Consider the following 24,521-nt stretch of genomic DNA (forward strand, 5'->3'; position numbering starts at 1 on the left):
GGAAAAACAATTGTCAGACAGTTTTAGAGAAGCTCCAACTTTGTGGCATACATTTATTGCTTTAGACATTTTCATCAATGCATTTCTGCTTTGTGTCTCACTTTTTCTGTTGTTTGACAAACCTTTGGGGCTTTTTACATTCATTTGGTGGTGGTCCTGATGTTGGACTAATCTAATTTTGCTGTGACATGTAAGTTATGCAGTCAATATTTAACAATAACTGGATTTTTTTTTTTTTTTTTGAGCCCATAGAAGCAGCTCTAGAAGCCAATGAAAGAATCTCAACCCACTGGCCTTAGTGTCATACAACCAAATTCTGTGTTAGAGCTTGCTGCAGCAATACATCCTAATACCAGGTTAGGAGAGTCTGATGTAAAAATCAGACTTCCCTGGAAGCTGCAAAAGAACTGTTTGGAAAATACAGAGTCTGTTGAGCCACAGTATATAGCCATCACCCTTGTAAACACTGTTTTTCTCATTATTAGGTTATGAAAGATGCATTTCTGAATTACTGGTATGGAGTTAGTGCTTCTGTGGACACTGATGCCTACCTCATTTTAAGGATGAAGAAACCCTGGAAACTCTGACTTTTGCTTTCACTTGCCCAATCTTCTTTGGGGCCATAGACTATAAACAAGTGAAACGCTGCTTAGTTTGTTGTGGGCTTGATTTTTCCCCCAGCTCCCATGTGAGCAACACTTTTGGAGCTGCACAATGTGATGGCACCAGCAAGTGCTGGCCTCCGACTTGTGGCTTCGTGTTTCAGCAGGTGGCGCTTAGCAGCCAAGGAAAGCCATCCTGACTGAAACCTGGAGCTGCCGCATGAGCAAGGGATGAGACAGTCGGTATAATTCAGCAATTGCGTTTTCTGGCATCATCAGTTGTTTTCTTGTGTGTCTGTACATTAGATTTGTTTTACCAATGCTCTGTGACACACAGGAGTGATAATTTGAGTGGCTTCATAATTGCAGTAATGAGGTGTTTAACTAAAATAATTCTTCACAAAGATGGTAAGTCTTCTGTATGCCACATTTTAGCTGTTTTTTAATGATAGCTTTAGAAACCCCTCAACCACAGAGATAACTAGCTTGACTCAAAAGTGTATTGACTAAAATCCAACTGCTGCTCCCCCCAGGCTGCAGCACTGCAGTATTACCGTACAAATACAGACATTCAAATCAATAAACACTACTGGAAAGAAGCTGAAAATGGGCTGTACTCCTGCCCTGCAGAAATGCCCTGCCTGCATCACCAGGTCCCTTGCTTCCAGAAGAAGTGGTTTCATGGTCAGCTTCTGCCTGCCAAAAACTGCCCTGAATTCAGCCATGTGTGCCCGCAGCAGCGATTGTCAGGCCACCTATTCACCATTTATTTCATATCCCAGACTTCACTGCACATCACAGGGATTTTAGCCATCCCTCCACCCTGGCAGCAGCAGTCCTCCTGCCTCCCCACACTTAGCTGACCTTCTGCTGCCCCACTGACACACACAGCATTTGTGTGTGTTTTTTCAGCTTGTCTAATGGATGTTCACAAGGGGAGGAGACATGGCAAACAAACTAACGCTTTAAGCCAGGGATGACTATTGCCTTGAGATGTAATTAGCATTTTTCAGCGTCATTAGAATTAGACCGTGACTCATTGTGATAACTGATAAAAGTCTAAGTTTATTTGTGTATAGCTAGGAGACGTTTGCATAGTGCAGGAGAGGAGAACTCATAGAGCTAGGAGGCATTTGCATGAGCTGCACAGACATAAGGGGAGAAGCAAAGATGGGAGGGTGTCTGTGTGGTACCACAACTGCAGGAGAGGGGCCAGACCCCAGTGGGCACAGGGCAGAAAGGAGCAGGCAGCTCCAGGCACTGTGTCATAAAGCAGCTACAGAGAAACCAGTGTCACCAAGCTGCATCTGGGAGTGCAGCTGAGTAAGAGCACTGGAGGCAGAAAGGGGAAGAAGGAAAGTTGTGCTGAACTAAAGGAAGTGCAAGGAGTGTGTGAAAGCTGAGCAATACTCCTATGTGCATACTGAGGCAGATGGGAATTTGTGAACAGCTCAGGAGAAGCTGTCATGTAGAATAAGGAAACTACTTGACAGATTGTCCAGACATAGCCATGGCTGTATCTTCATATATGGACTATATATAACTTGGCCATAGACAGGAAGTGCTTGTGGTGTTTCTGGCTTTAGTGCATATTTGTCTTTATTTTTTTTTCCCAAAACAAAGCTGAAAGTGGTTATATCTGCATACATCCAACAAATCTGTTACAGAATTACAGAATTACAAAAATTGAAGGAAGCATAGCACATACTGCAGAGGATTTTCCTGATGCGCTTTTGCTTCTTCCTCTATCCCCTTTTTGTTTGTCACTGTGTCACTGGAAGAAGGTATTGTTACAGTATAGTCTGTCTGTATCTACACTCACACTGTGCAAGTTCTCACAGTATAAGCATTATCAGCAGCTCTTTTTGAAAGGAAATACAAGCACTATAAAGCAAATGAATGCCCAGGGCTTTGGTCTTTTTTTTCTGCATCAATTAATGCTTCATTTGGCAATAAACGGCAATAAAAACTATTCTGTAAAATCTCACTGGAATGCCTTGAGCCAAATCCAAGGCCCCTTTGCACACAGTAACTGTTAGGTTCTCCCCACTTGAAGGTTTCCCTGGCGCTGGGTGGAGGTGGAGGAGGTGGAGTGCTGTCTTGTGAGGGCTGGTTTTGGCTTGACATGGTCCAGAATTGCTGTTTGGCTTGTACTCTCTCCTGCAGCATAAAATTCTGATTCAAGCAACTGAATTTAATGCAAGCCCCAGTCTTTGCCATATATTCTTGAAACTAGGCCACAGGAGATTTTCAGTGATCTGATTCATTCTGCTGGTCTCCTGGCACAAAGCTGGCTTGGCAGAGGCAGATGGAAACAACTGAGGTTTTTCAACATCTCTGTGGCTGTTAGCAGTCAGAACAAATCCGAGCATCTCTGAGGATGATAGAGGACTCTTTTCACCCTTAGACTCTGGGAATGTGAATACAAATAGGTAAAGGAGAATTTCATAGACCTAGAGGAACTGAGACTGCACAGTGAGGTGAACCCCAATTCCAGAGTGCAACAAAGCAGCTTGGATGTCCCATGGCCACATTGCTCTACTGTCATGCAACCATGTGGCTGTAGCAGCTTTATCTCCAAGTGTGTGCTCCAGAATGTGTAGCATCCAAGGAGGGTGTGAAGTGGCTCAGCCATAATGTAAAAAAAAATAATAAATGTAATACCATGAAGAAAAAAAAGTCACAATGCCAAAAAATTAAAAAACTTAAAAATAAAATAACATTTAAAAGAAAGAACCCCAACAAACCAAAAACATCTCCTGGCAAATTATAAGTTGCTTTAAAAAAAAGGAATTAGGACTTGTGATCACTGGCAGGATCCACGACATTCCATCTATCTTCCTATGTTGGATGTTGCTTAAGAACATGGCCTGTCCAAATTCATAGTATTTGTGTGCAGTCACAGCCATTGGGAATAATGCTAGTCAATAAACATGGTCAGCCCAGCCTCTGGCCTGGAAAGCACTTAAGCTACACTAATGCTTGCATAAGAGCTGCAGAAAAAGACAGCATCATGCAATTTACAGCCCTAATTCAGCTTCTAGGAAGAGAAAGGACTTTGCTTCACACAGTTTGTACATGAAATACTGAATATTAGCAGAAGTACCTGTGGATCCTCTAACTGGCTTAAGTGCAGATCTCTACCAATAGCAAAAAGTAGTGGCATTTAGGGTTTGCTTTGTTTTAATTTGTGTCTCACAAAAAACCCTCAGAAATTTAAATCCATCTCAGGAAATATCTCCCTAAAGTGTAAAGTTTTTGCTGGGCACTCAGCTGCCACTCATTGTGGTGCTCAGGCTTGTGAATCCCCAGGCACCTAATGCTGAATAGCAACTCTAATTTACTGTCTTTTTGCAAACTCATGGACTTAGACTGACTGGGGGGGAGTTAGTCTTGACCCACCAGTGTTTAGAAGAGATTGGGCTCTATTTAAGTGGAATTTATTGCCATATTTCTTGCTAGGGCATTAATAAGAGCTTAATTCTGTAACCAAGAGGGTAACAAAAGAGTTCATTAACTTCTTTGAGACATGCTGTGATCCTCAGCTGGGACTGCATTGTCACTGCTCTGGATTAATCACATTTGAAGATCAAAATCAAAATTCAATTTCTGCTGCGGTGAGACTGCTAGCAGCATACTGAGTGCCAAGATAGGCTCCTTCTCACTGGAATGTAGGAGAACCCACTTCCTTGCAGGTATAGCATTTCACTGTGAGCAGAGTGTGTGAGGGAGGTGGGAACTCACAGGATATAGGGAAACAAAACAAGAAGGCTTCAGCATCCTGCTTGTGTTGGAGAAAAAAAGACATTCTGTAATTCTTGTGAGATTTACTGAATTTTGTAGAAGTTGGACATTGTGACATAGGCTTCCTCATTGTTTGGTGATCTCATGTCACTGTTAGGCAGCATCTGGGAGATGGTGTCATCATTTAGGGGCTCTGGATGGGTCTGGCCAGAAGGATCCAGGGAAGGTGTGGAGAAAAGGTTGAAACCATCATTGTGCAGAGGCACCCTGTTGCTGTGGCAAACCTCGTAGGTGCTGGAGCTGCAGCTGCCCTCGGTGACTGCAAACTGGTTGGTGCCCAGGAGCCTGTGCAGGGCTTCAGCTGGCCAGACTCCTCCATAAGACATGGGTGGGTTTAGGTTGTTTTTGTCTGCCATTGCAGGGATCACCTTCAGGTCTGATCCACTCCTGAATTTTTCTTGAATGCTTGTCTCTGGAGCAGTTGATGGCTGAAGAAAATTTTCCAGTTCAGCTTTTGCCCAAAGGCCATCCACTTTATGGATATGAACATAACCAAAACTGTCTGGGTTAAAGCTTATGTCAAAATTCTGTGTGGCAAAGGGAACAGCACAATTAGTCAAAAGTGGGTAGTAGCTTAAGAGAAAAGGTTCTTTGATAATTTATTTGATTTTAGAAGGGTGTTTATTATTTCTTTAACTCTAGAGGTAACCCTGAGCAGGCTGAACAATAGGTTAGCACAGAATAAGCTATCATATGGCTGAAAATCCCTTTCCCTATTAACTTGGATCTATCCTGTGTCCTCCTCTGGGCAGTACCCCTGGAGAGTGTTTTATGCTCTATACAATGTTTCAGGGACTCTTCTGAGACACCATGCCTGCCATTTCACAGGAAGGAGTGTGCCCACCCAAGTGGTTTCTTTCAGTTTTACCTTCCTAAGTTAGCAGCAAGGGAAGTAAAAATTTGCAATGACTTTCTGAAACATATTAGGAATCCCTGAACTGGGGAGCCCAGGGGCTGGGAGAGCTGTGTTAGGTCTCCTATTAAATAAAGAACATGCTAATAATGTACCTGGAGTGAACAGCACTAATTACTTTCTTTGTGAAAAAAAATGAACTAGGTATATAGTTTTAAGACAACAAGTTAAGCCCACATCTTATGGTTTTTAGCCTTTGTCCATCTGGCTTTTAACTGGCAAAGCAGTTCATATACTGCATGATGTATGAACAATGCTGCTGGCCAGGTCAGGGTGCACGGACATCACCAGGGATGCTAGCGAAAGTTCCCCATCCAGACCCATGATCACAGTTTCATCAAATCACCAAAGCATCTTGGTTGGAAAGGAGCTGTGGAGTCCAACATTCTGCCAGAAGCAGGACCTGGATTAGGCTATTCAGGGCTCCATGAAGACAAGCCTTAAACATTTTCCCAAAGGAGAGCCTACTTTGTCTTTGGGCAGGCTACACAATTTTAAATTATTTTTACAAGGAAGATTCTTTCCTCATATCCAGAAGAAGTTTGCCCTGAAGCGACACATGCTTGTTGCCTCTGGTCCTGTCACCATACAGCCTTGTGGTGAGAGCACCTCCCCCAGCTCTCTACATACACCTTAGGTATTGGAAGTATAGTAGGTAGTATTCCCCATCCTGAGCTTCTTTTTCTTCTATAAACAATCTTAATTCCCTCAGCCTTTCTTCATACGTCAACTTCACAAGACCTCTGTAGTTACTTTGCACAAGTCAAACCTCAGGCACCAGTTCAATTGTGTGTTATTTCCATACCCTTGGCTGACATCTGCATGAGAAAATGTGGGCTCTCTTCAGTGAAATGTAGAATTTCTGAAACATGTCCTAGTTCATGCAGAAAATGTACATAGTGCCTCTCATGAGCATTAGTTTTGTCCCCAAGAATCTATACTCAGGTGGAAAGAACAGAGGAAGAACATACGTTTTTTGGCTTCCTGCATAGTTGCTCCAGGGTTTTTTTGTGGTCAGGAAGGTTTGGCCATACAGCAGGCTTGATCCTGAAACAGCAACGATAGACAAAAAGCAGCATAAGAGGGCTGTGTTGAGGTATCAGAGGTTCATTTTGCATCATTTGTACAAGTTCTCACAAAGCCTTAGGGCTAGCTGAGATTACCCAGAATAAAGACAGAGAAGTCTCAGAATAAAACAGAGAAGAGAAAAGGAGTTGTAAAGGTCACCAAAAAGTCATTCTTCTTTTGAGTACACAAATTGTTACAGTCAAAAGAAGACACTTCACTAAGTACTGGAAAGGCAGCAAATTATGCTGGCAAAGAGCTTTTTGCTTGTTTTCATCTGGCTGTGTTAACAGGGTTCTGCATGATGAAACTGGTTTCTGCAAGCGCAAGAAGATGCTGTGGTTAAAGTGGAAATTTTCTGACACTTGCTTCTGTGTGTTAAATTAATTCAAAGAATGACATATTGTCCCATTCCTTGGCCAGGAATTTGGGCTTCAGACATCTGTCCTGTAACCTTCCACAGGTCTCATTTTTACTGCCTTGATTAGCAAAGTGCTCATGCTGTGCTGCCTGCTACCCTCAGCTGTGATGCATCTAGAGAATATTGTCCAACTGATATTCAATCATTGCATTGATAGAAATATAATTCTACATGTATATGAATATGCATTTCATTTTATTTATGTGTCTGTTTGGCTGTATATACACACACATGTATAAATCCCTCTTCTTTTTAAAATGGAAATATCTGGGATCAAAAAGTCTGAGCTGTTTTTGCTGCAGTTTTCTATAAGCAATACTTGTAGAAAAGTTAGAGAACTGCAGGTTCCCAGCAACAGTAAAACACAAGAACTAGAAATCTCAAGTTATCTCTATACTTGTGAACAAAGTAGCACCAGGGCAGATAACTCCAGTGGTCTAAAATGTTCCATTATTAAAATTGTTTGTGGCATGGGTTGGCTGAGGTCAACTAGCACTAGCCAGGTAATCCCCATGTTTAACATTGCCAGGTAATCCCCATGTGTAACTCTGGAGTTAGCACAGCCCAAGCGTTGTCCCAAAAAAGCAGCTCACACACAGCTACCTCTCTTGATCTGGGTGTCATGGACAGGCTGCTCTGAATGTCATTGAACAGTTCTGGGCTTTCTGTCTTACAAGGGGTACATCTTCTATTGTTAAACTTGGATTTTTTCCCATCAGATCCTAGTTTCATAAGATTATCTACATATCTGTTCATTTTCATAAGCTTGTCAGCTCTAGTGAGCCATGTCATTAAAAACATACCTACAGTTATCTATCTACTGCTGTGTAGCAAATATATGAAAAAACCCTAATGCAGACCAATGACTGCTTTGGTAATGAATGTATCCCTAGTCCCACTTCTGCCTGATCTCACCTCATGACTGGCTGGATTTGGCCAGGCTGGTGTCTGACACCATCAAGCCTCTGTTGCAGAGGGCTCTGCCCTGCTGCTTCTGAAAGTACTGCAGAGCAAACACCCCTCTGACTTAGCCTGTGAAAGGGAAAGAGGTCATCACTCTGGAATGCTGTTTCCACACTTCTTGGGACTTCACCGAAACCCACAGGTCCCTTTCTTTTCTGGATTTTGGTTGAAGTTTGTGAGCCAAATTTGCCTCCAGTGGGACACTGAGTTTGTAAGCATTTTGTGGTGACTTTGGCTCGCCAAAGGTCCCAATGTTTTGAGCCCAAGACTGAAAACTGCTCCAAGTGGCAGGTCATCTTCTGCCTGCCAACACTGTCTCTTGTATTGCCCATTTGCTTACCATCAGCTTGATACAGAACTCCAGAGATGGAGAGAGAATAGTTCACAAGTATAACAGGGAAAGCAATAAGACTGTCAGAACAGTATTGGGTTCCAATACCTTTTCTGATACAAAGAGATTACCTGTTTTCCCAAAAAATTACGATCAGTGCAATCATAACAATAGACAGTATGAATCCCAGGATGGAGAATATAATCATGGCCACAGTGCTATCTAAAGGAAAACAAAGAACATGAGCCAATGCATGTAAATGTCTCACTGTTAAGCCACCACAACTGTGATGTCTTTTCAGACGATAAATTAGGAATTAACACCAAGCATTGCACTTGCTTGTCACTGGGCTGGTGCAATGGCTCATTTCTCCTGCCTCTGTGAAGGAGGTAAAAGACAGGCTGCCAGAGCATCAGCACTTGGCTGAGTTTTTAGCTGGGTTCACAGACTGGATTAAAGCAGCTTGAAATGTGCTGTCACCTCCAGTGCGTTGAAACCAGCACTCACTGTGTCCTCACAGCAGTACAGAGATGACTTCTAACACAGGTAATGCTGAGGTGCCCCTGGGGACTGAAGGGACCCAAGCACCACAAATATTATTCATGTGCAGTGATGAGATTTTATCCTGTGTTGCATTTGTGATTCAAGTGCCACATTCACACACAAACCCAGGCTACTGAAATGGTTTATGTTTCACAGCTCCTTGTGCCTTACCCAAAATGCCTGGTGCAAGCTCTTCCTTCTCCTTGTAAGCCAGCCAGCAGCAAGCAGTGAGTCAGCCTTCATCTCCCTCTGCACCCACGCCCTCATGCTCTCATAGCAGCATTTCCTCTGACCTTATTGCCCTCCAGAGAGATTTAAATTTTCATGGAGAGCCAGCCCCAGACCAGTGCAATCCAGCTGTTCTGTGAGTCACCTCCTTGGAGTGCCTGTGTCTGTGAGGACTGACCCTGCTGTGGCTGTGGGCTCTTCCCTCCCCAATCTCTCATCCCTGCTGCTGCTGACACTGGTCAGGGAGCCCAGGCCCCCAGCTCTGCTTTCCTCCAGGTGGACTAAAGTGTTTTCAGCACTTACAGCTCTCCATTGAGTCATGCTCTCTTTTTGTCTTGAAGCTCTTGGAAGTGCTCCATTCACTCCATGTGCCCTTAAAATAATCTCCGTCAGGCTGAGAACGTACTTTCACCTCATACGATGCTTCACTTTCAAGGTTTCTCCCCAGCAATTTTATCTGAAGGTATGGTGACTCTATTGTCTAAACACACACACACACAAAATCCAGTTATTTTTCCAGCAGACAGTGGAGAATTATCCTCGAGTTCAGCAAAATATGTGAGATCAGGTGCATCCCTGAAATGCTGTGCTCTTTACTCCATCTCTCTAGCTATGACACAGGTGCTTATCAGGGCATCAGCCTAGTTAAACAGAGGCATAGTCCAGATAGTATTGAGAAGAGAGACAAATGCCGGGTAAAGGCTTTTTGGAGAACAGCTGCAAGTATTAACTGTGCTTTGCAGCAGCTGACACTGCAGTAGGAAATATATACTTCCCTGGAAAGGCTCAGAAGAGAGGTCCGGAAAAAATACATTTCTGCAGCATAAAAAGACAATGTCTGAAAGGGCAGTTACAGGGAAGGAGCTGAAATCCTGCAGTGCAGCTCCAGTGCTCTCCATTTCAATGTATTTGGCTGCCTGAGTCCATTTTTTTACCCTTGAGTTCTTTGATGTTTGATCTTTGTATATTTTCAAGCCTACTCAACAAGGAGGGAGATTTAATCTGTGAAATAGAGAGCAGTTAATAAGCAAGTGATGTCCAGCTGTTCGAAAAAAAATTACTTGTGGGTAGAATTGCCTTGTTAAGGTTTGGGTCTTGGCATGCTTTGATGATCTGAGACCTGGGGGAGGTTAACAAAGCTTGGGAAGAAGGATGTAGCACTGGTAATGGACACAAAGTGTGCAGAATTTATGGGCCATAATAGAGGACATTTGGCAGAACCCCCAAGATAAGGAAGAAACAAATAAAAACAACTCAGTGACTGTGCTGAATCAGCTCAGACTGCGTAGAAGGTAATTCTGGCAGGAGCAGATCACGACTGCTGACTCATGGCCCACCAGATCACAAGAGCCACTAACTCAAGAGAAGACAAAACTGAGCCTGCGGGCTAATTAGCATGAGGCATGAGAGAATCATTAACTGTTAGAACACTAATTAATAAGAGAACTATGTACCTTGTAGCCAACAAACACTAATTAGTTTGTTTGCTAAAATGTATAAATAGGAAAAAGTTTCTGCAGCTGGTGTGCTTGATTTGTGGAATACCACTGAGCACCCAGGCTGGAACAATCAATGTCTCTTTCAAGTGTGTAATTACTGGGTTGGTGCACTTCAGGTAAATAATCTGATTTTTGTGGACAACACTGTGTTCCCTCTGTAAAACCCAGGTGTAGTCCAGGCTTTCAAACATCGTGACTAGCTTTTGCATGGCTGCCCTGGTGACAGAGGACACAGAGATCCCTGTGGCTGGGCAGCCCGAATCAGACCCAGGTCACAGGCAGCTGCAGCCTCAGATAGCCTGCAGGGCTGCACTGGAAGCCTGGAAGGACTGAGAGAAAAAGGAGACTTGAGAAAACTTGCTAAATAAGTAAAGAGGTCACACATTTTGCTGACTGATGAGCACAGAAAAAAACAGCAAAATCACCGTAGCAAAGAGCAAACTTAGAATGGTTCAACATATTATGTCTTCTCTTCCCACTCAAATGAAGGAAACCTCTTTTGACTGATGAAATATCCAAATACCAAATATTGCACCTTTCCAAATTTTCAGATGGAGATCTGCAGAAGTGCAGATGTGACCATTTTTGCATGGTACAGGTAATTATCATAATGCTTAATTTTGGAAATTAGTGCAAGCACACCAGTACATCACCACTTACCTTCCAAGTACCTTCTTTCTGCCGATAGGCTACTTGGTGTACTAATTTGTCCTTTAAGTATTTCTTCCTTGAGTGTGGTGTACAGTAACGAATAAGATACTCATTTGCCTCCCTTTCATATGTGATGTTTATAGCGAAAGGAACTTCGGGCTTAACTGCAAATGACAACAAACCAGTATATAACAGGAGCAGAATAATGGTACTAGAAAATAAACAGGCTTTGAAATGTAAAAAAAGTCTACTTCAAGTTACAGCCCTGCAGGGTGACCTATCTTGAGCAAGATCTGTCCTGAGCTGGGCAATCCTCATGCTGAATCTCAGCTCATCCTTACACCCTGATCCTGAGAGGGGCTTGGTTTTGTTATGCTAGAGAAGTTTGACCAGCAGGGGAGGTGCCTGTGAGGGATAAGGCATTTAGTCTTGGAAAGCAATTCCTGAGCATGTCCACCCCTGTGGCAGCTTGAAAGCCTGAAATTCAGTCCCTCTAGCTAGTGCTCTGCGATGGAGGTCTCCTGGCAAAACCCATCTGGGAGAAGGCACTGGGAAACAAACTGGGCTCAGGTACCACTGAGGCTGGCTGTCAGGGCAGTGGGACAGAGGAAGGGACAAAGTCTGACAGTGATAGATAGAGCAGAGGGGGCTGTGGCTCTAGACCATTGCTATGAGCCCACACCTGACCTGGTCTGCAGGAGACTGTGCCAAAGACTATCCGTGCAAGTACATCAAATCTGAAATGCAGCCGTCAGGGCTCTCCCCAAGCTGAGCCTCAGCTGGATGTGCTTGAGACCTGCAGGGACTTGTGGCTGTGACACTGAGGTTTCCTGAATTCACCGTGTGTAAGTACATCAACTCTCACAACAACAGACAGCCCACACCTCTCTCCTCTCTGGATAACACATTTAGCTATAAATTGTTCTCACTCCTTCTACAACCCCTAAACACTTAGTCCTTCCACAGTTTTTAGAGTAGTGACTGCCAGAGATGGTTCAGGTTCCCTTGTAAACTGAAAGGTAGTGTAAGGTTATTACAAAACTACTGGACTGTGGCAGAAATGCTTCACAACAGAGGGATGTTGCAGTGCCTACTGCCAACATGAGACAAAGCAATGTGGCACCAGAGAAGAACAGAGAAGAATCTGTCCTACATAGGCTTTTCTGCCACCTTTGAATGAGACTGGTTACCAAGAACAGTAGGTTCTGTGGATGCCCTCTTCCCCTGGAGTCTCCTATTCCCTGGCTCAGGCAGGTCCCTGGTGTGTCTTTGACTGGCCTGTTCACAGTCATCAGTGCAGGATGCACCTTCTTCAGACTACAGGATACACCACGATGTGAAGTGAGATCTTGCAACCTTGTGTTCCCAGTGCTACTGGGCTCATGCTGTCCATGGGGTGGCCAGTCCCTAAACTGCATTGTCCCCAGTCAGAGATGAACAAAATGTCCCTGCTTGACAGTTCATCCATACACAGGAACACCTGCTTCAGCCATGGATGGGATTCAGTCTGTGTCCCAGTCTGGGCAGATTGTCACAATAAGCCAGAATTCAGCTACGCATTTTGAATGGAGGTTAATCATGTTTGGCTTTGAAACACCACAGCCTGGTAACACCCCAGTCCAGGCTACACATCCTGCTAAGACACTATTTTATGGTGCCTCTACGTCATCCAAATTGGCACTTAGGCTTTCTGCTGGGCTATTTTTTCCCCAGTAACCCCTATAACTCAAAAACATCCAAAATGTTATGTGTCTCACCAATGTCAGTTACAACCAGACTCCTGCAGACCCTTCTCTTTGTCTCAGAGTACATGCAAACATCTCTGTTTGAGAGTATATCATTGAACTGTAAGAAGAATGCATCTTCCTGTTTCTTCATGTTGGAGCAGGCGTAATTGTTGTCTTCCTTGGTACTGTTGGCCAAAGTGACACAACATTAATTTCTTCTCAGCCTTATTATAACTTGACTACTTACCACAAAGGATGAATCCTGCTTGCTGATTTCACTTTCTCTGAAGTGGGACTCCATGTGAAATAAGAAATAATGCAATGCAAATAAGGAGTTTGAGAGACTGATAGTGTTTTTCCTTCTGGTCTTTGAGCACAAAAATAAAGAGATGTGAATCACATTAAGCATCATGGAGCTCTCCATGTCATGGAGAAAAAAGTGCAATTATTTAATTGGAGGTATATGTGTTAAAACATTTGTACCTTTAAAAACTACCTTACTGCTGCTATTTTTAAGTACAGGGCAATAGGTTTTGACGCTCTTTGAAGATAAGAGAAATTCCTCACTGACTTAAGTGGTAGCAAATGAGGGTCAACAGTCAGCCTGGCCATGAAGGAATCACATGGCAGTTTCAGAACTTTTTTTTCCATTTCTGTGGCTCTCATGTTTGAGAACTGCCATAAAACTTCAGTCAAAACCTATAATAAGTCCCATGAAAATAGAAAAATTCTAATAAACTATGAGGAAAAAAAGGAAATACTTAGTGATTAGTATATAAAGATTTTTTAAAAAAATATCCACTTCTTTTTTTGGCTGCCACATAACTTTGAGTTTCAGGAAAAACAGAAAAAGAGAAAAGCATCAGTATGCTCAAGAAACAAAATTTGATTTTCAGCTTGGTGCAACAGTGAAAAGAAAAGGTGGAAAGAGTTTCACAGCCTTGATAGGAAGTGGAGATGACTGATGTGTTTGGTAGCTGTTGGGGGTTTGTGTACTTGTTCTAGTGTATTTCTTGCATGTCTGTGTGTGCAAAGGCAATACCTGAATTTTTGTCTTAACCTAGATAAAGGCATTTTCTCTGATGTGGAAAATGAACCTTCTGCTAAAGAATTTTCTGTGGCAAGGATCTCTGTCTTCAAAAATAGTTTTTTAAAATACTATTTAATTTAAAGTAAAAAGTTCTCTGTTCATGCTGGGCTACATCCATATTGTTGTGTTCTGGAGCCACAGAGGCAAGATCAGAACTATTGGAGACATTATAGTCCTCTTTAAAAATCCTTCCAGCTTTCTTTTTCTCATTAGGTGGCTATGTTCTGCTTCAATGAGAAGCTTCTCCTTTGCTGAATATAGTAGTCAAACTTGGCAAGACACTCTGAAGCAGGATTTTGTCTAGCTTTGTTGCCCCTGTTTCCTTGCATGTGGCAACATGACTCACTAGTGCTCAGCATTTCCCTTCCCGGGTGTTTACTGAGGGACAGACTGACAGCACTTACCACAGAGACAGGGTATAGTTAGTGTTGTAAGGAGGCAGCTCGGTGAAATTGCAGGTCAGGCTGCTAAAGGAGTCCTTAATTTCCAGCTGGCTGAAGCAATCAATGTCAAAATTGTCTGGCTCATCATCCCCGAGGGTCCCTAAGGAGATATTCACAAATTGTTACTGAAGTAGACCTGTGAGTGTATTGATTGGCAACTCCATTGTATGGGATGCTTTTTCTTCATGTGGTTGCCTGAAAGAAAGAGGATCAACCCACCTGTTTTGTAAGAAGCAAAGAAACCTTGTCCAAAATGAAGTTAAAAGCCGTTTGCACCTTTCAAGGTTGCTCTCCCTGCATGCCAGGATGAAGTTCCCCCACTTGCAAGAGTATATGTGTGCCATGAGGAAGCTAAGCCACATTTTGGTTGTACTGAAAAGCTTTCTGAAATGTCAAGAATTTGGGCTGAGGAGGGAAATATAAGACCTTCTGCCAGAATGCATGGCTTCTTGCAAATTTGCTTCAATGACTAATAACAAAATCATGATTTGACTAAGGGAGTAATTCTAAAATCCCACACTTGGCAGGTATGTGGCCAGTGACGCAAAAACTGATGCTTCTGAGAGGCATCCTCTCTGGCAGAAACTGTCATGAAACCTCACCCACTATAGCCAAGTGGATGGGGAAAGGGTTATTGTCATGACTCCTTGAATGGATCTCAGGGGCAGGAATGCCTCTGACTCCTTTCACCAATGGTTAAGGGTAGCTGTCACATTACATAAGCCTCTTTCCTGAGTCAAGGGATTATCCTCGATCCCCTGCTCAGTCCTCTGCTACTCATTCCTCAGACAGGTCCTTGCCATGTAGGGCACCTGATGCAGTGAGAAAAGTAATCATGGAATCAAAGAAAGCTTTGGGTTGGAAGGGATCTTAGAGATGATTTACTTTCACCCACCTTGGGCAGGAATGACAGCCACTGGATCAGTTTACTCGGGGCTCATTCAAACTGCCCTTGAACACTTTCAGGGATGGGGCATCTGCAACTTCTTGGGGCAGCTTGTTCCAGAGCTTCACTGCCCTCTAAGTACAGAATTTCTTCCTAACATCTAATCTAAATCTCTCTTTTCACAGTTAAAAACTGTTCCTCCTTGTCCTATTGCTATCTGCCGTGGGGCATCAGTGACTCAGACTCGCAAATGGAGTGGAGAAATGCCTGTTGAAAAATTTCCAATGGAAAATCCCTCCCAGAGAAAATAATGGTCAACTCTCTCATCTGTAGTCAGATTTTGAGTAAGAGAAGAAGTCCAGAAGTCAGTCAGAAATGCAGAGAAAAACACAAAAGAAGTGCAGGCAGAGGCTAGGAAGGGGACTGCTGCCACCAGCACCTGTGATGGGATAGGAGCATCTGATGCTGTGCTAATCCACGGGCAGATCTCTTCCCCCATGAGCTAAGACTCAGTGGCCATTTGTCACCATGAGCAACTGGTGCTAAGAAATTATTACTGGTCGTTTCAGCATAACTCAGGGACCCCAGATCTCCCTGAAGGACCACAAATACAGTGTCCTGTACCAGTATTGCTGCTTTGAGGGGAGAACCTGTGCAGCACAGACACAGACACAACAGATCCTGTACAAATCGGCTGCATTTAACCATCACATTCAAGACAGAGACACAGAGGTCAGCCCAACTCTGGTACAAGCCCTGCAGCAGTTTCACAGAGGTGACAGTCTTGTCCAGTGCAGCCGTGTGCCATAAGGGCAGACATACTTGTACAGAAATACATACCACATAGCGTTGCATATTTGTGGGTAAAAGTGCGTACATAAAAATGTAAGTGTTTTCAAAATTTGAGGGATACCAAGTAAGCTGAAATGAATCTGTTTAAAATAGAAAAAAACAATGTACCATATTTTGTATAGATATATACACCCAAAGCTGACATGCACAGATATGTCATGTTCTAAGCCTCTCTTAACATTTTACTTGCAACTACCAGGGACTTGCTTTATGCTCAAGGCAATACTAAAACTTAAAGATTAGGATGACTAATCTTCATTTGTATAAGACTGCTTGGTGATCTCCATATATGCAAATTACATATACTGGATTTTTCATCAACACAAAAACCTGACAATCATCCTATTAATAAATGGCTTATATAAAAAAAAATGCAATTATTCACTACTGATTTGCTGAAAAGTTACACAGATTATAATTAATTTTCTATCAGTCTAGTTGCAAAATAAAAAGAAAGAAAAAGTTCAGTCTTGCAGTTCAAACAGCCATTCATGGTTTAACCAATACAGCGCAGCTCTGGTGCCACACTGGAAGGAAAGCTGACTTTACCTCTTAGAACATTCACATTGTGATTATATGGTTCCTTATTCATAGAAATAACATAATAACCATAGAATATATGATAATTAAACCTCAGGAACAGTGTTAAGCAAGCAACTTGAAATGCTATTTTTTCTGTGGTTTTTCCATGGGCTGACTAATTTTTGTCTGACATAAGTATGCACATAGTCTCAGCCTCACTTCTGCCCTAAACCTCAGAACCACCACGCACAAATGTGTTTGCTATATAAATGGTTTTTGTGAGTCTGACATGACTCATACTGCTAAGAACTCTTCACTCAGTTAAAAATTTACAAGGCCATTGTAATATTTGCCTTGAGAAGCCTAGACCAGGCAGAGTCATGAACCTGGCTCTGGTGGAATCAAGGCAGGGCTTGGGAAGGAGTGATTCTAAAGTGGGATAAAAACTGCTTTCATAGCTACAGCCGTGGCAGATCCTTCACAGAAATTATTCTCTGTTGGGTTTGGGCAGCATCCAGCAGGACGGTTCAAACCACAGCAGGAATCTCAGGAACCTTTATGAAGAGTGTTACCAGAGGCTAAGGACGTGCTTCAGCTTTATGCTCTAAAGCCACCAGGACTGACGACAACATGTGACACTGAGGGCACAACTAAGCACTGACAGTCTCCATGGACAGAGTAATGTGAGACCTTTAGCACTGATGTGTTTCAGGCAGAACCTGTTTTAGTTTAGATGTGGGCTGAACAAACCGTACAAGTGTGGGTAGGAGGACCACTGAAGGTGTCCTGCCCATGAGACCCCACAGCCTCTTGTGCCTGCCTGCACTCTCCCTGCCTGCCCCTCCTTAGCTCTGTCTGTAGCTCTCTGAGGCCTTTTGGGGGTCTCCACCTCTTCTGCCTGGCTGGGGGACAGCAGCTGGGAGGCAGTCTGATGCTCAGAAGAGAAGAGGAGATGGAGGCAAGTGCTGCAATTAGCTCTTCCCTCGTCCGCCCATATGAGTGCCCGTAAGGGCAACTTCATGCCTGAGTTGGCTAGGGACACTTTGTCAGGAGGCAGAGTGAGTCAGAGGGGCAAACAGTGAAAGTCAAACATCCGTCATGGGTGATTTTACCCCGAGTTACTTAGTTTGTTGGCCAAACCCAGGAGATTGATGAAGAAATCATAAAAGCTTCTAATTGCTCAGTGGGGATTTTTTTAATCTGTTTGTCTAAGGAAATTATGATTTACTCGCGTTAGTGAGAAAGCAAGCAAAGGTCTGATCATATCTGGTTTTGGGAAGCCCTGAAGATTTCAGTGACACTGAACATTCATCACCATAGGTGCTTTCCAAAGCTGGCTCTAAGCAGCTGCCAGTTGTATGAATAAATGACAAATAAAATCCACAGGGTGGTTAGATGCAGTTCTGAGCCAGTCCCTGTTTTCTCTGAATTAAAAAACTTATCATGCATATCCTATGTACATACATAGGTATGTACAACTGTCTAGATACATGTATTAAAATAAACCCAGGGAAAAATGAGATTCCCTGAGACATAGCATAAGAACACAACCATTCTGCTAAAAACTGAAAACTCTTTTGCTCCCAAACAATGGAGCTCTAAACTACCAGTGTCTGAGTGATAGCCCATGTCCTTCAGGCATAGTGCACACTCTTGTCATTGCTGTTTGTTTAGTATCAGACAAATAAGAATTTAACAGATTTGGGACTGAATCTCTAAATCAAATTTTTCATCTCCCTCTTGAGAAAAGGAATGGCAGCCTGAAACAGTGGTTTTATTTCTGCTTATTATGTTTTTATATTTGATCTTGATGCTGCTAAATAATTTTCACTTCTCTGAATGAGATCATAAAACCTACAGAAAAGCTAAATTTAAACTGTTATTAATTTATTATTATTTGCTGAGTAGGGGATGAATGCTGTTAGTGATGAGCTGTGAGAACCCCATGGCTGAGTTGTTGCATCAGCCATTCTACAAGGGAGACTGGGACTATATCCCAGATACAGCTGATGAAACTGCTTAAAGAAAACATAAAAATTTGGCTTTTGATGTGGAACAGTTTGGAACAAGTTTGAGCTACATCAAAACATTTTACTTGGAGGAGAGTCGGCACATCACTCCTCTCTAATGGCAGCTCAGAGCGACCACTGGCTGCAGAAGGGTGAAGTTATCCCTGTGCCCAGGCATAACTCCCCACAGGAACATTAGCTACAACAAGGTTTAATAGGTCTGGCCCTGCATGCCCTGTGCATACAGCTGTGGTCTCCCTTATTTCATATGGATTTGAATGTTACAAGGACAGCAGATTAGGGGATTAAATTAAATAGGTATCCCCCAGCTCCACCTCAGGCACTGGCACTAAAGAGAGACTGGAAGTTAAAACACTAATGTATTTAACCAGACAGTTGCATTTTGGAGCTCTTAACTGAGGATTTTCAAGATGATACGTGAGCGGAAAGATGAAGACGAAATGACTCACCATCACCGTCTGCTGAGGTGCAACCACTTTCCCCAAAAGTGGTGTGGAGGAACATGGCGAAAATGCTCAGTACTGTACTGGGCTGTGTCATCCTGAGCACGCTGCATGTGTGCAGTGGGGGTGTGTGCGAAACCCGCGCCGCTCCTTTATAGCTGGCCCCGAGCAGCCCCGCAGCCTGCCAGCGGGACCTCAGCGAGGGGAAATGTAAACATGCCTACGCACAGCAGGCTGGTGGTAGCGGGCAGGAAGCCAAGGTAAAGATAATTGCTGAGCTTTTACTGTGAAACAGCTTCCCGCTTCAGCACTGAGCACGTTCTGATCAGCCCCGCCAGCTCGTTTGGGCAAACCTGGTAAAGCCCATTGGGAAAGGGAGCACGTTTCATGGGCTGTGCTCCTGACTCGGCTCATGTGATTTGTGCTGCTGGCTTCCCTAAGAGCATGGCTTAGTCCTGGCATCCCCTTGGCTCCCAGGAGAGGCGCACAGGTCCAAGGGAGAAAAATCTTCCAGGTATGAACTATTAAGTATGATTGCTTTTGCTTATTCTTTAACTACCAGCATCAAAAGCAGCACTGCCAGCAGTTTTCTTTATTCTTGTGAGACCCTCCCTCCATTCAGCCCCAACATTAGAAGGACACAGACATGTTGAATCAAGTCCAGAGGAAGCCAGTAAGATGAGGAGTGGGCTGGAACACATCTCCTGCACAGAGAGGCTGAGAGAGTTGGGGTTGTTATCCCAGAGAAGAGAAAGCTCTGGGGACACTTTATCATGGTCTTTCAGTATGTAAAGGATGCTTTTAAGAAAGATGGAGAGAAATTATTTACCAAGGCCTGTAGTGACAGGACAAGAGGCAACGCTTTTAAATTAAAAGAGGGTGGATTTAGATTGGATATACAGAAGAAATTCTTCCCTGTGAGGGTGGTGAAGCTCCGGTACAGGTTGCCCAGAGAAACTGTGCCTGCCCCATCACTGGAAGTGTTCAAGGCCAGGCTGAATGGAGTTCTGAGTAACATGGCCTAGTGGAAGGTGTCCCTGCCCATAGCAGGGGGGTTGGGACAAGCTGATCCTCAAACCCTTCTGTGACTCTATGAAGTCCTGCACAGGCAATGCTGACCCAGAAAAACCTGTGATTTAAAAGACTAATCCTGCAAAACCTGGCTCCTGAGAGCAAAGTGGCACATCTCGCATTTTTTCAGGCTTTGGACAAAGCAAAGGTGGAAAACAAAAGATAAAGAGGTGTTAAATATTTCCTTTGCACACTTTCTGTGGCTGAATACACCGACGCACACTGGAGCGTAAAGCAGGGCCGTGCACAGGGCTGACAGATGTGGCTAACTACAGGTGAGCTGAGGGCCTGAAACAGAAGAGCAAGCTCTGGCACAGCCCTGGCTGCACCAAAAAAAGCTTCAGGTTGGAGGTGTAAAGGAAACTGAGGGCAAAATTGGTAACAGGGCCCGAGCAAACAGAAAAAATGATGACACTATAATAATGAGGCTCAATATGGAAGCTGCATCAGCTTTTTTGTTTGCAAGGAAGTAATTCAAAGTGCTCACCAAAGTGAAGAAAGCTCAGGTCTCACAGCTAGAAAAGCGTCCTTCATTCCAGGACATCAGCGACTGTCCTGCAGTGTCTCTTGCTGCCCTAGGCAAGGGGCAGTGGGTAGTCAAGCACTGTTTCTGGGCTCCCCTGCCCAGTTTTTTTAGGAAGAAATGGTCCCCTTTCCACAAGAGTTCAGCAAGGCTGACTGGAAGATGGACATCTCCAAAATCTGTATCAAGGACCCCTTGTGGAACCTCCCCTGGGCTCCCCACCAAAGCATTCCCTGCAGGTGCACTAAGCCTCAGCAGGTACAGAAGGGTGGGTCTGGGCTCTTTGGCCAGTGTGTAGGCATTTACAGAGTGTATTGCTGTGTCAGGACTCTCCACGCTTCGCTTCTGTCTGGCCAGGGAGGAGCACGATTCATCTTGTCCTAACACAGACATTAAAAAGATGAATATAAACCCCTAAAGGCATTTATTTCTCTCCACTGAGTTCAGAGAGAGCCCAGGGTGAGGCAGGATAGATATTTGCTGAGCAGACCTCTATGATACCTTCCACCCACCAATAGGAGAGGGACCTGCCTGGCCACCCACGCAAAGCAGGAGCTGGACTCGGTGCAGGGGCCTTGGAGCCACTGGAGGTGGCACCACAATGGGCTGACTGACCCTCACTTAAGAGCTTGACTTCTTTTACAGGACTGTTTGTGTCACTGCCAAATTCACACAGTATCCCTTCAAGAAACTCCCTCTTTCTGAGGCAGCTGGGGGGATGTTAGCAGTTATTTGTCCTCATCTCTCATGACAAGCTTTCTGTGCTTGACCAAAGTACATAGCAGGCAAATTTTAATTAGTGAAATTGAGTCCTGGTGATTTCTCATCCCTAAGGCCTACCCCTTGCTTGCTTTAGAAAGGACTATTTGAGAATGTCAATATTTTCCTTAATAATCTTGCCTCTCATATTATTCTAAAAACCCTCAAGGTAATTTCTACCTCATTTTCAGCCAGAAATGTCATTAAAGAAGGGCTCTCCTGTGCAAATTGGTCACTACCCAGAAATGACACCTTCTCACTTTAAATTTGTCTTGTTTATAATTGAGTGGGCTATCACTTTGATCTTCTTCTTTTTTCTTTTTTCCTGTTTCAGTTGGAGCAAACCAAAAGAAAAAGTCTGTCTTTTCAGACATAATATTTTTGTTGAACATGAATAATCTTATTATCAGAGACGTGCTGCTCAGGGGATTTCCATGTTGTCATGACTGCATTTTGTCTGGGTGGGGAAATGAGGGACCACAATGAAAAGAAAAAAAACTAGTATTGAGAAAACCCTGAAGCAAAAGTACATTTTGTTTTACTTCTGCGCCTCTGCTTCAGAAGCTGTTTGATTTCTAGGAGATATTTGAGTCTATTTGTCTCATGTTGTTGCCTTCCTCTAATGTCTGGGGCATACGAAATGAAATCTATGAGTCTAAATCATAGGACAGCTGAAGGGTTACTACCCAGGAGAGGCTAAAAGAGATAGGATTACTTTGCATTAAATTTATACTGTTTCTGCCTCCTCGTTGAAGATTCCATGAAAAACCCCCAACAAACCAATAACAAAACCAACCCACAACGAAAAACCCCTCCAGTTTAAACAGGTAACCTTTAAAGGTCCAGCAAAAATGTACTTCACTGTGCTTCACTGGTATGGCAGCTATCTTTGGGTCCCAACACTCTGTTTTGGGGCTTCTGCATCATCCTACACCGTCTTACATTTTTAGTCATTAACAAAGTCCCAGTTACAACCTCAATGACTGTGAAAAGAAGTGCTTTCAGTGGCCTGTGGTGCGTAAGTGTGTGCTGTCCATACAGCGTATCAGCCCCTCAGCACTTTCTGCTGAGGCCTACATATCCTCCAGTGCTTTCTTGGATTATCACTTTTGTTGCAGCTATTGACTAACCAGGCAAGTCATCCACAAGTTAGCATCTATCTTTGCCTCTTACACTGTTTCTTCACTCATGTTTCTTTTTCTCCTGAGGACACGAAAGTATTTTTTGATTCTGCTTTGACTTCAAAAATTGCAGAAGGCTTCTGCACACATGCTAAATTTAAATCTGCTATCAGTATCTGTTCAGAAAGATGACGTGAGTAAATCCCTTCCTTCTATTAACAACACTTTTCAAAGGCTCCAGTTCAGGGAACTCCCAGAGCCTCTGTGAGAGATGAGTGGAGTGGATCCTCCAGACACATCCCAGCCTGCAGCACTGGAGACAGGACGTGTACACTGATGGATGAGGATACAGACATCCTTGTGTTTGAGGAGCCCAGCTGGTGTATCCTGGTCAGATACCCATAGGTACCCATGGTCCAACATGGGACTGGGGGGGGCAGGGAGAGGGGGCAGTTTTTCAAATGTTGGTCATAGTTGGGCTTCTTGACCGTCTCTAAGGCATGGGGGTTCCTCTGTTCCCTGGGCTGTTAATAAATCATCTCATTATATCATAGAGTTTCATTAGAAATTGTATTATGTAAATGCTCAAAGAGACTTCACACTTAGGCTTTTATTTTTTTAACCAGATATGCCAGGAACCAGAAATCTTCCATCCAGCCTCAGATGTGAAGAGGAGGACTTCTACATTAAAAAAAAAAAAAAAAGGGTCCAGAATTTTCTTTTTTTTTTTTGTTGCTTCCTGACATTTCTTGCCCTTACCTGCTTCATAAACCTTGTTCCATGTATCTTCTCCCTGGCAGAGGTATCTCCCAACAGCTCCTCCACTGAAGGTCTGTGGGTTAGCCTCAGGCTGCTCTAGAAGTGTTTTGCTGGCCCAAGAGCAGGGGCATGTGGGAGCCAGTCTTGATTAAGGCAACACAGTCATGAGCATACTTCGAAGCCTTGGGTGAAGAACAAAACCCTTGAGATTAAATGGATTTACTCTGCAAGACATTGTGTTCCACTTATCACCAAATTACTTCAGTCTGCAGAGTGTGAGAGCAATGCAGAGTGGAAGACACACAGTTTGTCACCTCATGGTCCTGAAGAATGGAGCCCTGTGTGACAAAGAGAAGAAAATTTTGAAAGTTTTTTTGAACTGTCTTTGAGGTTTTGCCACTTGAAATTGCTTTGAACTTCCTTCCCCAGGACTCACAAATTGGCACCATATAAAAAAGAGGACTGTTATACTGAGAGGAAAATACAGATAAACTGGAAAACCACTGCTGGTTGAAGTGTAAAGCAGGAGGAACTGAGATGCACTTTGGTGAGGCATTCATATATTCTGAGATCAGACTAAAAAACAACAGGATAGGCTGAAAAAGGCGAACTTTTTTTTTCTCCTCTCCTTACGTAACAGATACAGCAATAGCAGAAACAAGAACAGTCATATTAACACTTCTGTGCTTCTTTTATTTACTTGCTTGTTTCTAAGTCTTCAGGGAGCTGAGGATATTATTTTCAGCTATCCTCTACAACAACCAGAGTTCAAGCATAAAGACATGAAAGCTTAAACTGTTTCTCCATTGCTTGTTTTAGGTCTAAAAGAGTATCTGTGAGCTATATTACTCACTTTTGAGATCTGGTAGGAGAGCATCTGCCATATGAGAGCACCTGTACTTGCTCATTTTTCAGACAGTGTTGGGCCAAAACCTTGTCATTTTGGTAACAATGAGACAGTTTGTGAATGTACTTTAATTCTGTAAAATGCTTCATTCTGACCCCTGCAGCTTTTAATTTAAAGGTTTGTATTTTCATTCTTTTTAATGAATTTGGTTTTAGAATTGCCTTGAGTTTCAAAATGTGAATTACAAAAAACTGATTTGGTTTCATCTGAATTCTTTCTTTAAGGATCTGTCCACACCAGCTGTGGTTGCTTTTGGATACTTAATACCTCACCATAGCCTTCCTGCATGCAGACCCCATTCCAGAAATAAATGCCAAGGGAATGTAGGAGACACAATTCCAATATATGACTAGTTCATGACTCAGAGC

At 43.3% G+C, this 24,521-nt stretch overlaps 1 protein-coding gene and 1 long non-coding RNA gene across 3 annotated transcripts; one reads left to right on the forward strand and one right to left on the reverse strand.

The window, feature by feature from the left end:
• Positions 1–1,644: 1,644 nt before the first annotated feature.
• Positions 1,645–19,193, reverse strand: IL7R (interleukin 7 receptor). Of its 2 annotated transcripts, none has more exons than XM_042028496.1 (8): positions 19,020–19,193; positions 14,242–14,380; positions 12,778–12,932; positions 11,030–11,184; positions 9,174–9,351; positions 8,231–8,321; positions 6,291–6,366; positions 1,645–4,834 (listed from the first exon to the last, which is right to left on the reverse strand). In XM_042028496.1, the coding sequence occupies exons 1-8, from the start codon at positions 19,108–19,110 to the stop codon at positions 4,430–4,432; spliced, it is 1,290 nt and encodes a 429-aa protein (XP_041884430.1). In that variant the 5' UTR covers positions 19,111–19,193; the 3' UTR covers positions 1,645–4,429. The 2 variants fall into 2 exon arrangements, with proteins under 2 accessions (XP_041884430.1, XP_041884429.1); XM_042028495.1 differs by having other exon boundaries at positions 1,645–4,933; positions 19,020–19,187.
• Positions 19,194–19,996: 803 nt separating this feature from the next.
• On the forward strand, positions 19,997–24,314 carry LOC121664873. The gene is made up of 2 exons (XR_006016160.1): positions 19,997–22,877; positions 23,114–24,314. It is a non-coding gene; the product is annotated as an uncharacterized LOC121664873 (long non-coding RNA).
• Positions 24,315–24,521: the final 207 nt, after the last annotated feature.

This window comes from Corvus kubaryi, unplaced genomic scaffold (assembly GCF_017639235.1).
Source record: "Corvus kubaryi isolate FWS band 111438036 unplaced genomic scaffold, C.kubaryi_AGA036_p1.0 37308, whole genome shotgun sequence".
NCBI lineage: Eukaryota > Metazoa > Chordata > Aves > Passeriformes > Corvidae > Corvus > Corvus kubaryi.

Bases quoted from the DNA above. Each gene is read 5' to 3' on its own strand.
- IL7R (XM_042028495.1), bottom strand. From the start codon at position 19,110: ATGACACAGCCCAGTACAGTACTGAGCATTTTCGCCATGTTCCTCCAC. The intron at 11,185-12,777 runs GTGAGACACATA...TGTCATTTGCAG, and splicing joins TCTGGTTGTAACTGACATTG to TTAAGCCCGAAGTTCCTTTC. The intron at 6,367-8,230 runs GTAATCTCTTTG...TTGCTGTTTCAG, and splicing joins GTAATTTTTTGGGAAAACAG to GATCAAGCCTGCTGTATGGC.